Source organism: Ornithorhynchus anatinus, chromosome X5 (genome assembly GCF_004115215.2).
Source record: "Ornithorhynchus anatinus isolate Pmale09 chromosome X5, mOrnAna1.pri.v4, whole genome shotgun sequence".
Taxonomy (NCBI): Eukaryota; Metazoa; Chordata; class Mammalia; order Monotremata; family Ornithorhynchidae; genus Ornithorhynchus; species Ornithorhynchus anatinus.
In genome coordinates this window covers 2,724,493-2,738,062 of record NC_041753.1, presented here as the reverse complement: position 1 = coordinate 2,738,062, position 13,570 = coordinate 2,724,493, and the positions used below count along the sequence as shown (strand labels likewise).

Here is a 13,570-nt window from a genome sequence, read left to right as displayed (position 1 = left end):
GAACAAGAAAAGGACAAAGGATTTGGGCATGTTCAGCCTTGAGAAGATAAGGTTGAGGGAAAGTAGAGAAGCAGTGTTGCTTAGTGGATATACCTTGGGCCTGGAAGTCAGAAAGAGCCAGGTTCTAATTCCTGCTCTGCCAATTGTCTGCTGTGTGACCTTGGGCAAATCACTGAACTTCTCTGTGCCTTACTTACCTCATGTTTTAAAAGGGGATGAAGGCTGTGAGCCCTGTGTGGGACATGGACTGTGTCTACCTGATTAACTTGTGTCTACCCCATTGCTTAGTAAAAATAAAAATGTTGGTATTTGTTAAGTGCTTACTATGTGCAGAGCACTGTTCTAAGTGCTGGGGTAAATACAGGGTAATCAGGTTGTCCCTTGTGAGGCTCACAGTCAGTGCCTGGCATGTACTAAATGCTTAATGAATATGATAAAAAAAGGGTATAGGTAGAGGCAAATGTGCGAAATATGAGAAGGGTACTGTCCTGTTCCCTGACAGGAGGGGGTACGTGTCCCTTGAAGATTACACTTCCTTTCTGATTGACAAGGAATCCGAAAATATCAAGACCAGCGATGAGATTGAGGCGGGCTTCCATGCTCTGTCGGAAGGGAAGCCATACATTACCAAAGAGGAGCTGAACCAGGTAAAGGAGGACGGATGGGCTGAGAAATTCTGCAGCAACAGGATCTCCCTTCTACTTAGACTGTAAGCCCCATACGGGATAGGGACCGTGTCCAACCAATTCACTTGTAACTACCCCAGTGCTTAGAACAGTGTTTAACAAAGTAAGAGCTTAACAAATATCATTCAAAAAAACCCAAAACAAAACCAATCAATCCAAGAGCAGTATTGGTCAGTGCAGCAGAAGAAAGACTATTGAGAAGCAGCATGGCTCAGTGGAAAAAGCACGGGCTTAGGAGTCAGAGGTCATGGGTTCTAATCCCAGCCCCGCCACCTGTCAGCTGTGTGACATTGGGTGAGTCACTTCACTTCTCTGTGCCTCAGTTACCTCATCTGGAAAATGGGGATTAAGACTGTGAGCCTCACGGGGGACAACCTGATTACCTTGTATCTACCCCAGCACGTAGAACAGTGCTCTACACATAGTAAACACTTAACAAATACCAACATTATTATTACTCTGTGCCTCAGTTGCCTCATCTGTAAAATGGGGATTACGACTGTGATCCCCATGAGGAATTGGACTATGTCCTACCTGATCAGTTAATCAGTCAATTATATTTATTGAGCGCTTCCTGTATGCAGAGCACTATACTATATACAAGATTATGTGTACGTATATATGTACATATATATGTATGTATATGTACAATATAACAATCAATAAACAGACATATTCCCTGCCCACAGTGAGCTTAGTATCTAGAGGGGGAGATATACATCAATATAAATGAATTACAGATATGTACACAAGTGCTGTGGGGCTGGGGGAAGGGGAGATGAACAAAGGGATCAAGTTAGGGCAACACAGAAGGGAGTGGGGGAAGAGGAAAGGAGGGCTTGCCTACCCCAGTGCTTAGAAGAGTGCGTGGCACATAGTAAGTGTTTAACAAGTACGAACAACAACAACAGAAAAAGAGTAAAATGATCACTTAATTGGGGTCCACTTGATCTACTGACCCACCCCATTTGGAATGGAGGGTGGGACTCTGGTTAACTCTCTCTGGGGACTACTGAGAAGGGGGTTCGATGATCCCCTCTAGGACTAAGTATGAGGCTCTAGGAAGAGTGAGTAGTATAGTGCTCAATAAATACCTTCGAATGAATGAACGAACCCCCAAGGGCAATGGGCAATGGTTTGACCGAGGAGGGGGCCAACTCTGACGGTGGTCGGCCGGGCTCTCTCTCTCCTGGGCCTTATCCTTCCCTCTCCAGAGCCTGACACCTGAGCAGGCGGAATTCTGCATCTCCCATATGCAGCCGTACGTGGACACGCGGGGCCGTGGACATGTGGCCGGCTATGACTATGCCGGCTTCACCCAGGAGTTCTTCGGGAAGTGACGGAGCCCTTGGCCTGGAAACGGCCCTACGGGGGGAACGGCGGAATGGGGAGCAGGAGTCTTGGGGAGAGGAGGAAGGGGGAGGCGCAGGATGGGGGGAGGGGGCACAGGAGTGAGGGCATCTAGCCAAACTGGGTTTCAAAGTCTTTGCAGTGAACAAACAGGAATTGTGTCCTTGTGTGAATTAAAATGCTTCTGGTCCAGACTAAAGTTTGTTTATTCCTGGATGACTTTTTTTAAGGCATTTATTAAGCTCTTAGTATGGGCCAGGTTCTGTATTAAGTGCTAGGGTAGCTCAATCAGCTGATGTTATTGATTGAGCACTTACTGGGTGAAGAGAACTGTACTAAGTGCTTGGGAGAGTGCAGTACAACAGAGTTGGTAGAGTTGGTAAATATAAGATTGGACCCCATCCATGTCCCATGGGGCTCACAGTCTTAATCACCATTTTACAGATGAGGGAAATGAGGCCCAGAGAAGTGAAGTGACTTGCCCAAGTTCACATAGCAGACTGGTGGTGGAGCCAGAATTAGAACCCAGTTCCTTCTGACTCCAAGGTCTGTGCTCTATACACTAGGCCACGCTGCTTCCCTAAGGAAAAAAAACTCTCAGCTGAGTGGCTTAGTTGAAGGACATGGGCCTGGGAGTCAGAGAACCTATCAGTGATATTTCCTGAGCATTTACCAAGCACTGTACTAAAATGGGGATTAAGACTGTGGGATGTGAACTGTGTCCAACCTGATTACTTTGTACCTACCCCAGTGCTTAGAACAGTGCCTGGCACATAGTGAGCACTTAAATAATGCTATAAAACAATAAAACAAGCCACAGACAATTCATCAGCCCTGGGAGTCCTTCTCCCTGCCCTAAGGGCCACAGGAGAAGTTGGCTGGCTGCCCTGGTCAACTTCTCTTCTGTTGTTCTACTTTCCTCCCTCCCTCAGGATGCAGGTGGCAGGGGGAGAGGGGTCAAGGGGACCAATTAGGATGCTTCCAGGGATTCCAGCAGGATTGAAGTTTCCCAAGAGGGAGACAAAAATTTAGGAGGAAGCAGATGTGATCTGTGGAGGGAGCTGGGATCCATGCTGAGGAAGAAGCAGTTATGATCTGTACAGAGAGCTGGGAACCATTCATTCATTCAGTCTTATTTATTGAGCCCTTACCTTGTGCAGAGCACTGTACTAAGTGCTTAGGAGAATACAGTATAACAATAAAGACACATATTCCCTGCCCACAATGAACCATTTGTACTGTGTGACCTTGGGCAACTTCTCTGGGCCTCAGTTACCTCATCTGTAAAATGAGAATTAAGAGTATGAGCCCCATGTAGGACAAGGACTGTATCCAACTTGATTGACTTGTATCTTCCCTAATGCTTAGAATAGTACTTGGCACATAGTAAGTGTTTAACAAGTACCATTAATAATAGTAATAATTATTATTATTATTAGAAGGAAGCCAATGGGATCTGTGGAAGTGCTGGGAACCATGTTGTGAGAGCAATCTCATGGCTTGTCAGCATGTCTTCCTCCCCATTTTAAAAAATGGTATTTGTTAAGCAAACAAATGGATTTTAGAGCAAATTAAACCAAAGTGGTCTTTGGAAGGCCAAGTGACTTAGATTAGCATATTTTGGACACATATCAAGAGGACTAATTCTCTGGAGAGGACGCTAATGCTAGGAAAAGTCCAGGGAAAATGCAGAAGAGGCAGATCAGCAGCTAGTTGAACAGAGACCACAACAACGATCTGCCTGTGGATATGGCGAAGGACAGAATGTTCTGGAGAAAGAATATCCATGGAGTTGCTAAGAATCGGAGACAACTCGACGGCACTTAATAATAATTTGTTAAGCCCTTACTATGTGCCAGACATTGTACTAAATGTTGGGGTAGTTATAAGATAACCAGGTTGGACACAGTTCACGTCCCATTTGGGACTCACAATCTTAATCCCCATTTTACAGATGAGGGAGCTGAGGTACAGTGAAGTAATTTGCCCAAGGTAATACAGCAGATGAGTGGCACAGGAGGGATTAGAACCCAGGTCCTTCTATCTCCATTAGGCGACAGTGTCAGTTGAGTCAATGTTATATTGTACTTCTCTGGGCCTCAGTTCCCTCATTTGAAGAATGGGGATTAAGACTGTGAGCTCTATATAGGACAGGGACTGTGTCCAAACCGATTATCTTGTATCTACCTCAGCACTTAGTATAGTTCCCAAAACATAGTAAGCATTTAACAAATACCATGAAAAAAACAATTAGTTCCCAGTTTGTGAAACCAGGAAGTAAATATCATGCTGTGGAGGGTCCTGATGGATAGGTGACCGGCACTAAGTCGACCAGACGGGTAGATGGGAAAGACACGCCATCGGCCAGCCACGGATGTGCAGGCCGAGGCCGGGCAGGAGCTCCACGAGGCTGGCCTGGGATTCAGATCGCTCCTGCTGCAGCACCCCATGGAGATTCCTTCACGTCAACAGTGGCCAGAAAAGGGTTTGTGGAGAGGGCGCGGCTGCATTGATCGTGCCAGCAGCCCGGGGCCCGGGCCCTCCCCATCTAGAGATTTCATTCATCCAAGCGCTGTACTAAGAGCTTGGGAAAGTACAATATGACAATAAACAGACACATTCCCTGTCCACGATGAGCTTACAGAGAAGCAGCGTGGTTTAGTGGTTAGAGTACGGGCCTGGGAATCAGAAGGACCTGGGTTCTAATCCCTGCTCTGCCACTTGTCTACTCTGTGACCTTGGGCAAGTCACTTATTTCTCTGTGCCTCAGTTACCTCATCTGTAAAATGGCTTTGAGACTGAGAGCCCTATGTGGGACAGGGATTGGGTCCAACACGATTATCTTGTGTCTACCCCAGTGCTTAGTTCAGTGCCTGGCACATAATAAATGTTTAAAAAATACCACAATTAGTATTATTATTACACTTTATCCAATAATAAAAATATCATTTTTATTATTAATAACAGTAATAGTAAAAAATAATGGTAACTTAGGTGCTTTCTGTGTGCCTAGCACTGTACTAAATGCTGGGGTATCTATAAGATAATCAGTTTGGATATAGACCTTGTCCACATGGGGCTCCCAGTTTAAGTAGGAGGGAGTATCGCTCAACTATTCAATCAATCATTTTTCTTGAGCGTGTACTGTGTGCAGAGCACTTCATTGAGCACTTGGGAACATTCAGTGTAACAGAGTTGGTAAACTAGTTCCCTGCCCACAATGAGTTTTCAGTCTAGAGGGGAATTTACAGTCTAGAGTAGGATTTAATCCTCATTTTACAGATGAGGAAGCTGAGGTACAAAGAAGTTAAGTGATTTGCTCAAGTTCACAGAAAAGACAAATGGAGGAGCCTGTACTTCTCACTCCCAGGCCCATACTCTATCACTAGGCTGTACTGTTTCTCAAGGGACAGAAAGCATGCCAAAATGTGTGAGTCGGAGTGGTCCAGGGGAAGAGCATGAGACTGGAATCACAAGATCAGTCTTCTAGAGAAGCAGCATGGCTCAGTGGAAAGAGCCAGGCTTGGGAGTCAGAGGTCATGGTTTCGAATCCCAGCTCTGCCACTTGTCAGCTGTGTGACTGTGGGCAAGTCACTTAACTTCTCTGTGCCTCAGTTACCTCATCTGTCATATGGGGATTAACTGTGAGTCTCACGTGGGACTACCTGATGACCCTGTATTTACCCCAGCTCTTAGAACAGTGCTCTGCATAAAGTAAGTGATTAACAAATACCAATAATATTGTTATTTATTATAAGTATTTTAACACAGGTCCTGCCCCATGGCTTTCTGGGTAATCATGGGCAAATCTTAGGCTCTCTGTCCCAGTTTTCCCATCTATAAAATGGGAGGATAATCATCAGCATGGCCTAATGGAGAAAGCTTGGAGTAAGGAGACCCTATTTCTATTCATGGCTCTGCAAGTGGCCTGCTGTGTGACTTTCAGAAAGTCACTTAAGCCCCTTTGTGCCTCAGTTTAATAACCTGTAATATGGGCATAAGATACCTTTCTCCTTCCCCCATAGACTGTGATCCCTATGTGGGATAGGGGTCTGCCCAATCTGATTATCTTGTGTCTGTTTTAGCACAGTGCTTGACATGTCTGTGCTTAACAAATGCTCTCATTAAAACTAAAATGACAATTATTTAAGACCCCAAAGGGCAAAATGGCAAAACAATTTCCAGAGATATGCCTGAGGGAGGGAGAGTGGGGAGAAGATCCTGTGGTAATCTCAGGAGATAGTTGGTTTCAAATCAGGGAAGATTTACTGGAGGAGGAGAGGTGCTATGAAGGATTTAGGGATAGGGGGACAGACACCACCTGACAGGAGTGGGGAGAGCAGCTCGGGAAGGACCCGAACCAGGGACGGGAGGAGGGAGATGGGCGTAACCAGGGAGACAGTTCAGCCTGCCTCAGTGGAGCCCAGAGTTGGCGCTAAGGTTGGTTACAGTGCCGTTTGGGGAAGATGCGTGACTCTTCTTCAGCGTTACCATGAACTTTGCTTCTAATTGGAGCCTCTGAAAAGTCTCCATGGATCCAGTCCCAATTTCCTCAGATGAGAGAAGCCCCCCTCTGTTCTTAATGAAGTCCCATGGGAACCCCATCCTCCGCCATCAGCCCTGCTAAAATCTGCCTCCCCCCTCGTTCCACTGGAAATGCTGAGGTGACAGAGAAGGGATCTGGATTCCACCAGATCCTGCTGTAAGCCACAGCTCCCCAGATCCTTCATCCACACTACTGAAATCTGTCCATATTCCCCTTAAAGTCATCCCCTCTGCACCCTGCCCTGAAGTGGGAAAGTGGGAAAGGCAGCATGTTCAGAATCTGAACTTCGCCCCCCCCCCCCCCGCCTCCCCCCACCTCCACCACCCCAGCTGGCCGCTGGGGTTAACCATCTTGCCCAGAGCGTGTCTGGCAGTAAAGCACAAAAGCGGAGGAGAAAGAACTCAGGTATATGGAGACCCTGCCTCCCAACCCGGACTGCTTGTCGCCTCATTAAACTCCAGTGTGAACCTGCTGTGAGGATGAGGATTAGCAGTTGGATTTAGGTAACTAGAATTTCTCTAAGGCAAAGTGACTATTTTCTGTTTAAAGTGTGCTATGCTTCTGTATGTGATGCTTGAGTTCTCCCTTTCTGGTCAACCAGTTGTATTTGTTAAGCGCTTTACTATAAGTCAGACACTGTTCTAAGTGCTAGAAGAGATGCAAGTTTTATCAGGTTGGACACAATCCCTGTCCCACATGGGGCTAACAGGCTAAGAAGCAGTGTGGCTCAGTGTAAAGAGCCTGGGCTTGGGAGTCAGAGTTCATAGGTTCGAATCCTGGCTCTGCCACTTGACAGCTGCGTGACTGTGGGCAAGTCACTTCACATCTCTGGGCCTCAATTCCCTCATCTATAAAATGGGGATTAACAGTGAGCCTCATGTGGGACAACCTGATTACCCTGTATCTACCCCAGCACTTAGAACAGTGCTCTGCACATAGTAAGTGCTTAACAAATGCCAATATTATTATTATTATTATTATTATTATTATTAAGAAGGAGGAGGAACAGGCACTGAGTTTCCATTTTACATAGAAGGAAACTGAGGCACAAAGAAGTGAAGTGATTTGCCCAAGGACACACAACAGACAAGTGTCAGAACTGGTTTTGGAACCCAGTTCCTCTGACTCCCAGGCCCATCATCTTTTCATTTGGTCACACAGCTTCCCAGTGTTTTCCCCTTTCAAGAAAGCAATCAGTGGTACTTATTGAACACTTACTAAGTGCAGAACACTGTACCAAGCCTTGGGAGAGCACAATACAACAGAGTTGGTAGACATGTTTCATGCCCACTGGAAGATTCCCAGGACCTTGGACAAGGGACACATATCACCAGGAGAAGCATCACTGTCTAGTGGAAAGAATACAGGTCTGGGAGTCAGAAGACCTGGGTTCTAATCCCGGTTCTGCCAAATGCTTGCTGTGTGACCTTGGACAAGTCACTTAACGTCTCTGTGGCTCTGTTCTCCTGTTCTTCCTCCTACTTAGGCTGTGAGCCCCATGTGGGACAAGGACTGTGTTCAACAGTCTCACCAGGGTGCTTGGAGAGGTACCAGATGATAGTAGACTGTAAGCCTACTGTGGGCAAGGAACACGTCTACCAACTTGGCTATATTGTCCTTTCCCGGGCGTTTAGTATAGTGCTCTGCATAACATAGGCACTCAATAAGTATGATTGATTGACATTACCAAGGAGAGGGATAGATTTTTAGGGTCAACCAGCCACCCAGTTCCTTCTCTCTGCTCTGCCCAGAGTTGATTTAAGCAGCTCAGGGAAGTCCTCAATCCTCAGACAGCTCTTTCTTGGAGATTAGAGACAGGGATCTGAGGAGGCAAGGCTCTGCAAGAAAATTGTGTGTGTGTGTGTGTGTGTGTGGTGGGTCTGTGAGTGCCTTAAATTGGGTGAGTCTTGAAATGGTGCAGGTACACAATTGTACTCACCCGAGTGTCTGTAATAATAATAATTGCGATATTTGCCAGGCACTGTTCTAAGTGCTGGGGTAGATACAACATAACTGGGTTGGATGCAGTCCCTGTCCCACATAGGGCTCAAAGTCTTAATCCCCATTTTACAAATGAGAGAACTGAGGTACAAAGAAGTTAAGTGACTTGCTCAAGGTCACACAATAGACGAGTGGCAGAGCCGGGATTAGAACCTGTATGTAGTTGTATGAATTTGTAAGGGTGCCTGGGTAGCAATAATGACATTTATGAAGCACTGAATGTGTGTAGCGCACTGTACTAAGCACTGGGAAAAGTACACTTGTGAAAAGCAGGAAGCAGAATGAGGAGCGAGGGGCAGGTTGGAGAGATTTCGGCTCAAAAGGAAGAGGGCTGGGGGTAAGAGCAGTGACTTAAATGAGCATTTGGGATTTGACTTGTTTCTATTCCCTGACTCTCCCTCCTCTTACTTTCCCTCCCTATCTCACCTGCTGTATTTGTCATTGTTAAATTCCAGAACCAAAGGGATTCTGGGAATAGTTGGGAATCACCTGTAAGACTGTGCACTCTTGAGAACAAGAAATGGGAGTTATATGTTGCCTGGAATTCGTCCAGTGCAGACACAGAATCAGCAGATGTATATATACATACTCATAAACACACACAAACAGGTGTTTAGAACAAAAGGGTATTGGACCATAGGCTTAGTACAGTGCTCGAAATCCAGGAAGTGCTCAATAAATACCATTAATGGTGCATCTTGTCCAAGGACAGTTTAGCTCTCTAGTCTGTAAGCTCGTTGTGGGCAGGAAATGTGTCTGTTTATTGTTATACTGGATTCTCCCGAGAGCTTAGTATTCATTCATTCATTCATTCATTCATTCATTCATACATACATACATTCAGTAGTATTTATTGAGCACTTACTATGTGAAGAGCACTGTACTAAGCCCTTGGAATGTATAAATCAGCAACAGATAGAGACAGTCCCTACCCTTTGACGGGCTTACAGTCTAATTGGGGGAGACAGACAAAAACAGTAGCAATAAATAGAATCAAGGGGATGTACATCTCATTAAAACAATAGCAATAAATAGAATCAAGGTGATGTACATCTCATTAACAGAATAAGTAGGGTAATAAAAAATATATACAATTGAGTGGACGAGCACAGTGCTGAGGGGAGGGGAAGGGAGAGGGGGAGGAGCAGAGGGAAAAGGGGGGGAAAAGGGGGCTTAGCTGAGGGGAGGTGAAGGGGGGTAGAGGGGCAGCAGAGGGAGCAGAGGGAAAAGGGGAAGCTCGGTTTGGGAAGGCCTCTTGGAGGAGGTGAGCTCTCAGTAGGGCTTTGAAGAGGGGAAGAGAATTAGTTTGGTGGAGGTGAGGAGGGAGGGCATTCCAGGACAGCAGGAGGACGTGGCCCAGGGGTCGATGGCGGGATAGGCGAGAACGGGGGATGGTGAGGAGGTGGGTGGCAGAGGAGCAGAGCGTGCAAGGTAGGGAGTAGAAAGAGAAAAGGGAGGAGAGGTAGGAGGGGGCAAGGTGATGGAGAGCCTTGAAGCCTAGAGTGAGAAGTTTTTGTTTCATGTGGAGGTTGATAGGTAACCACTGGAGGTTTTTAAGAAGGGAGTGACATGCCCAGAGTGTTTCTGCAGGAAGATGAGCTGCGCAGCGGAATGAAGAATAGACTGGAGAGGGGAGCCATTTGTACATTCCAAGCGCTTAGTACAGTGCTCTGCACATAGTAAGTGCTCAATAAATACTATTGAATGAATGAATGAATGAATACTACAGGGAAAGATGGGAAAATGGGGGGGGGCAGGAGAGGGAGGGGTGACTTTGGGGAGCTCAGACCTGATTGTGTTAATTTTCATGATGAAGTAGGTGGCCAGATCGTTGGGGGTGAGGGATGGGGGAGGGGGAAGAACAGGGGGCCTGAGGAGAGAATTAAAGGTGCGGAACAATTGGCGGGGGTGACAGGCATGGGTATCAATGAGGGAAGAAAAGAGGTTTTGCCTGGCGGAGAAGAGGGCAGAGTTAAGGCAGGAAAGGATAAAGTTGAAATAGATAAGGTTGGCTTGGTGCTTGGACCTTCGCCAGCAGCACTCAGGAGCTCGAGCATAGGAGCGTAGGAGGCGGACAGAGGCAGTGACCCAGGGCTGTGGGTTAGTGGAGCGAGAACGGTGGAGGGAAAGGGGGGCGAGAGAGTTGAGATGAGTAGAGAGGGTGGAGTTGAGAGCGGTAACCTGATCATCGAGAGTGGAAAGAGAGGACAGGGGGCAAGGTGGGGAGATATGCTTTTGGAGAGATGGATGGGATCAAGAGAGCAGAGGTCTCTTTGGGGAGTAGTACAGATTTGCAGGGGGAGAGAGTGTGAGAGAGGAGGCAGATGAGAAGGTTATGGTCTGAGAGAGGGATTTCAAAGTTGGTGAGGGAGGAGATAATGCAGCGGTAGGAAATGAGATCGAGGGTGTGACCGAGTCGGTGAGTGGGAGAGGTATGGTGGAGCAGGAGGTTGGCAGAGTCTAGGAGCGATAGCAGGCGGGCGGCAGAGGAGTCACCGGGTACATCCGAGGATCAGAGTGGGCAGAGAGAAGGAGAGAAGGAAGGTGAGAAAGGGGTCAAGGTGGTTGAAGAAGTCAGTGGTGGGACCAGGAAGGCGGTAGATGACGGCTACAAGTATCTGGAGAGGGTGGTAGAGGCAAATGATATGGGCTTCAAAGGAGGGGAAGGAGAGGGAAGATGGGGGAAGGATAGTGCGGAAGCGGCATTGGGGTGAGAGAAGGAAGCCGATGCCTCCTCCCTTTCCGGTGAGTCTGGGGGAGTGGGAGAAGGAAAGGCCTCCGCTGGAGAGAGCAGTGGCAGAGACCGTGTCTTCAGGAGTGAGCCAGGTCTCTGTAAGGGCGAGGAGGAGGAGAGAGCGGAAAAGGAATAGTATAGTGCTCTGCACACAGTACTTAGTAAATACGATTGACAACTGTCTGATTGGAGTTGTACCTTCCCACAAACCCTCCTTCCTCTTCTGGTGGGCCTCTTCACCATTAATTTCCCAACACCGATTATGAATCAAGGTGTAGTCAACATGATTAGCAGGCTGATCCATGGGAGGAGATATTATGATTCTTTTTAGGCATGTCATTTCATTGTCATTTCCTATTGTCTATCATTCCCATCATTTTCATATTCCCATTATTCCCCTTTTCTCATCAGTTCCATCATTCCCATTTCCCACCTTTCTGATCCCAAAGTGACCCCTATACCATCCACTCTGCTCTGCTAAGAACATTGGTGGGATGAGTCAGTTCAATTTGATTACAAATCTCCATGGATTGATTTTTCAGAAAAGCCAAGGGTGGTTTGGGGTGTAGGAATGTGGTTAATATGTGGGTGGACTGAGGGCTCACTGCTTATTGGATTTTACCCAACAGGTTTCCTGGAATGGACAGAGAAAAACAGCCACCTCTATAGCCCCGGGAGAGGATTTACAGAAGGAAAATGGTTAACGGTATTCAAGAATCTTCATCCTAAGCAAAAAGAATCCTTAATAAAGCTGCCTACCTTCCCTCTCTTTTCTTCCATGTTTATTTCATTTTTTTCTCTCCCTCTGCCCTCTCTCCCCTTCCCTTCACCTCCCCCTCTCTGCCCTTTCCCCCCACCTTACATCTCCCCCTGCCTTTTTTCCATTTTTGTTCTGTTTATTTATCTTTCCCTCCTTTCTCTCCCTCTTCTTCTTCCCCTTCCTCCCACCTCCCTGTCTCCATCCCTTCCCCTCCCTCTCTCTTCCCTTTTCTCCCTTACATTCATTCATTTATTAATATTTATTAAGCACTTACTGTGTGCAGAGCACTGTACTAAATGCTTGGGAAAGTACAATACAACAATAATGAGTGACAATCCCTGCCCACAAAGAACTCACAGTCTAGAAGAGGGGAGGTAGACATCGATAAAAACAGACTTCAATACCAATAAATACAATTATAGATATATACACAAATGCTGTGGGCCTGGGAGGGAGGGAAGAGCAAATGGAGCAAGTCAGGGCAAGAAGGAAGTGGGAGAGGAGGAAAAGTGGGGCTTAGTCTGGAAGGCCTCTTGGTGAAGATATGCCTTTAATAAGGCTTTGAAGGGGGGGAGAGTAATTTTCTGGTGGATTTGAGGAGAAGGGCATTCCAGGCCAGAGGCAGGATGTGGGCCAGGAGTTGGCAGTGAGACAGGGGACATGGAGGCACAGTGAGAAGGTTAGCACCAGAGGAATGAAGTGTATGGGCTGTGCTGTAGGAGGAGAGAAACGAGGTGAGGTAAGAGAGTGCAATGTGATGGAATACTTTTAAACCAGTGGTGAGGAGTTTGATATGGAGATGGATAAGCAACCGAAGGAGATTTTTGAGGAGGGGCCAGTGATATGTCCTGAACGTTTCTGTAGAAAGATGATCCGGGCAGTGGAGTGAAATATGGACTGGAGTGGGGAGAGGCAGGAAGTTGGGAGGTCAGCAAGGAGGCTGATGCAGTATTCTAGGCAGGATAGGATGAGTGATTGTATTACATCCCTCTCTTCCTCTTTTTTTTCCCTTTTCAATTTGATAGTTCCTTTTCCCTTCCTGCCCCTCTCTGTTCCTTTCCCCCCTCCCTATCTCCATCCCTTCCCCTCCTTCTTTCTGCCCTTTCCCTCCCTAACATCCCTCTCTCTTCCTTTTTCCCTTTTCATTTTGTTTGTTTCTCTTTTACTCCCCTTTTCTCCCCCATCTTCTCTGCCCCCCCCATCCCCATCCCTAGCCCTCCCTCTTTCCATTCCTTCTTTCTAATGGTATGTTTTAAGCACTTACTATGTGCCAGGCACAGCACAGCAATGGGTGCCCAGAGCTTAGAACAGTGCCTGGCACATAGTAAGTGCTTAAAAAATACCATTAAAAATAAATACCAAGCACTGGGGTAGATAAAGACATATTAGACACAGTCCATGCCTCACGTTGGGCTCAGATGCTTTATCCCCGTTTTACTGAAGTGGTAACTGAGGCCTAGTGAAGCAAAGTGATTTACCCAAGGTCACTTGAT

General features: G+C 46.8%; 1 protein-coding gene across 4 annotated transcripts in view; it reads left to right on the top strand.

The window, feature by feature from the left end:
• SPTA1 (spectrin alpha, erythrocytic 1) overlaps positions 1-12,086 on the top strand; it is a 74,639-nt gene extending 62,553 nt beyond the window's left edge. For 3 of the 4 annotated variants that reach the window (XM_029056312.2, XM_029056310.2, XM_029056311.2), the window contains exons 51-52: positions 503-647; positions 1,901-2,235. In XM_029056312.2, the coding sequence (XP_028912145.1) occupies positions 503-647; positions 1,901-2,026 (271 nt within the window). In that variant the 3' untranslated portion in view covers positions 2,027-2,235. Of the gene's footprint in view, positions 1-502; positions 648-1,900; positions 2,236-11,946 lie in introns of those variants that run through there. The other variant, XM_029056313.2, reaches the window with a different exon arrangement.
• The last annotated feature ends 1,484 nt before the right edge of the window (positions 12,087-13,570 follow it).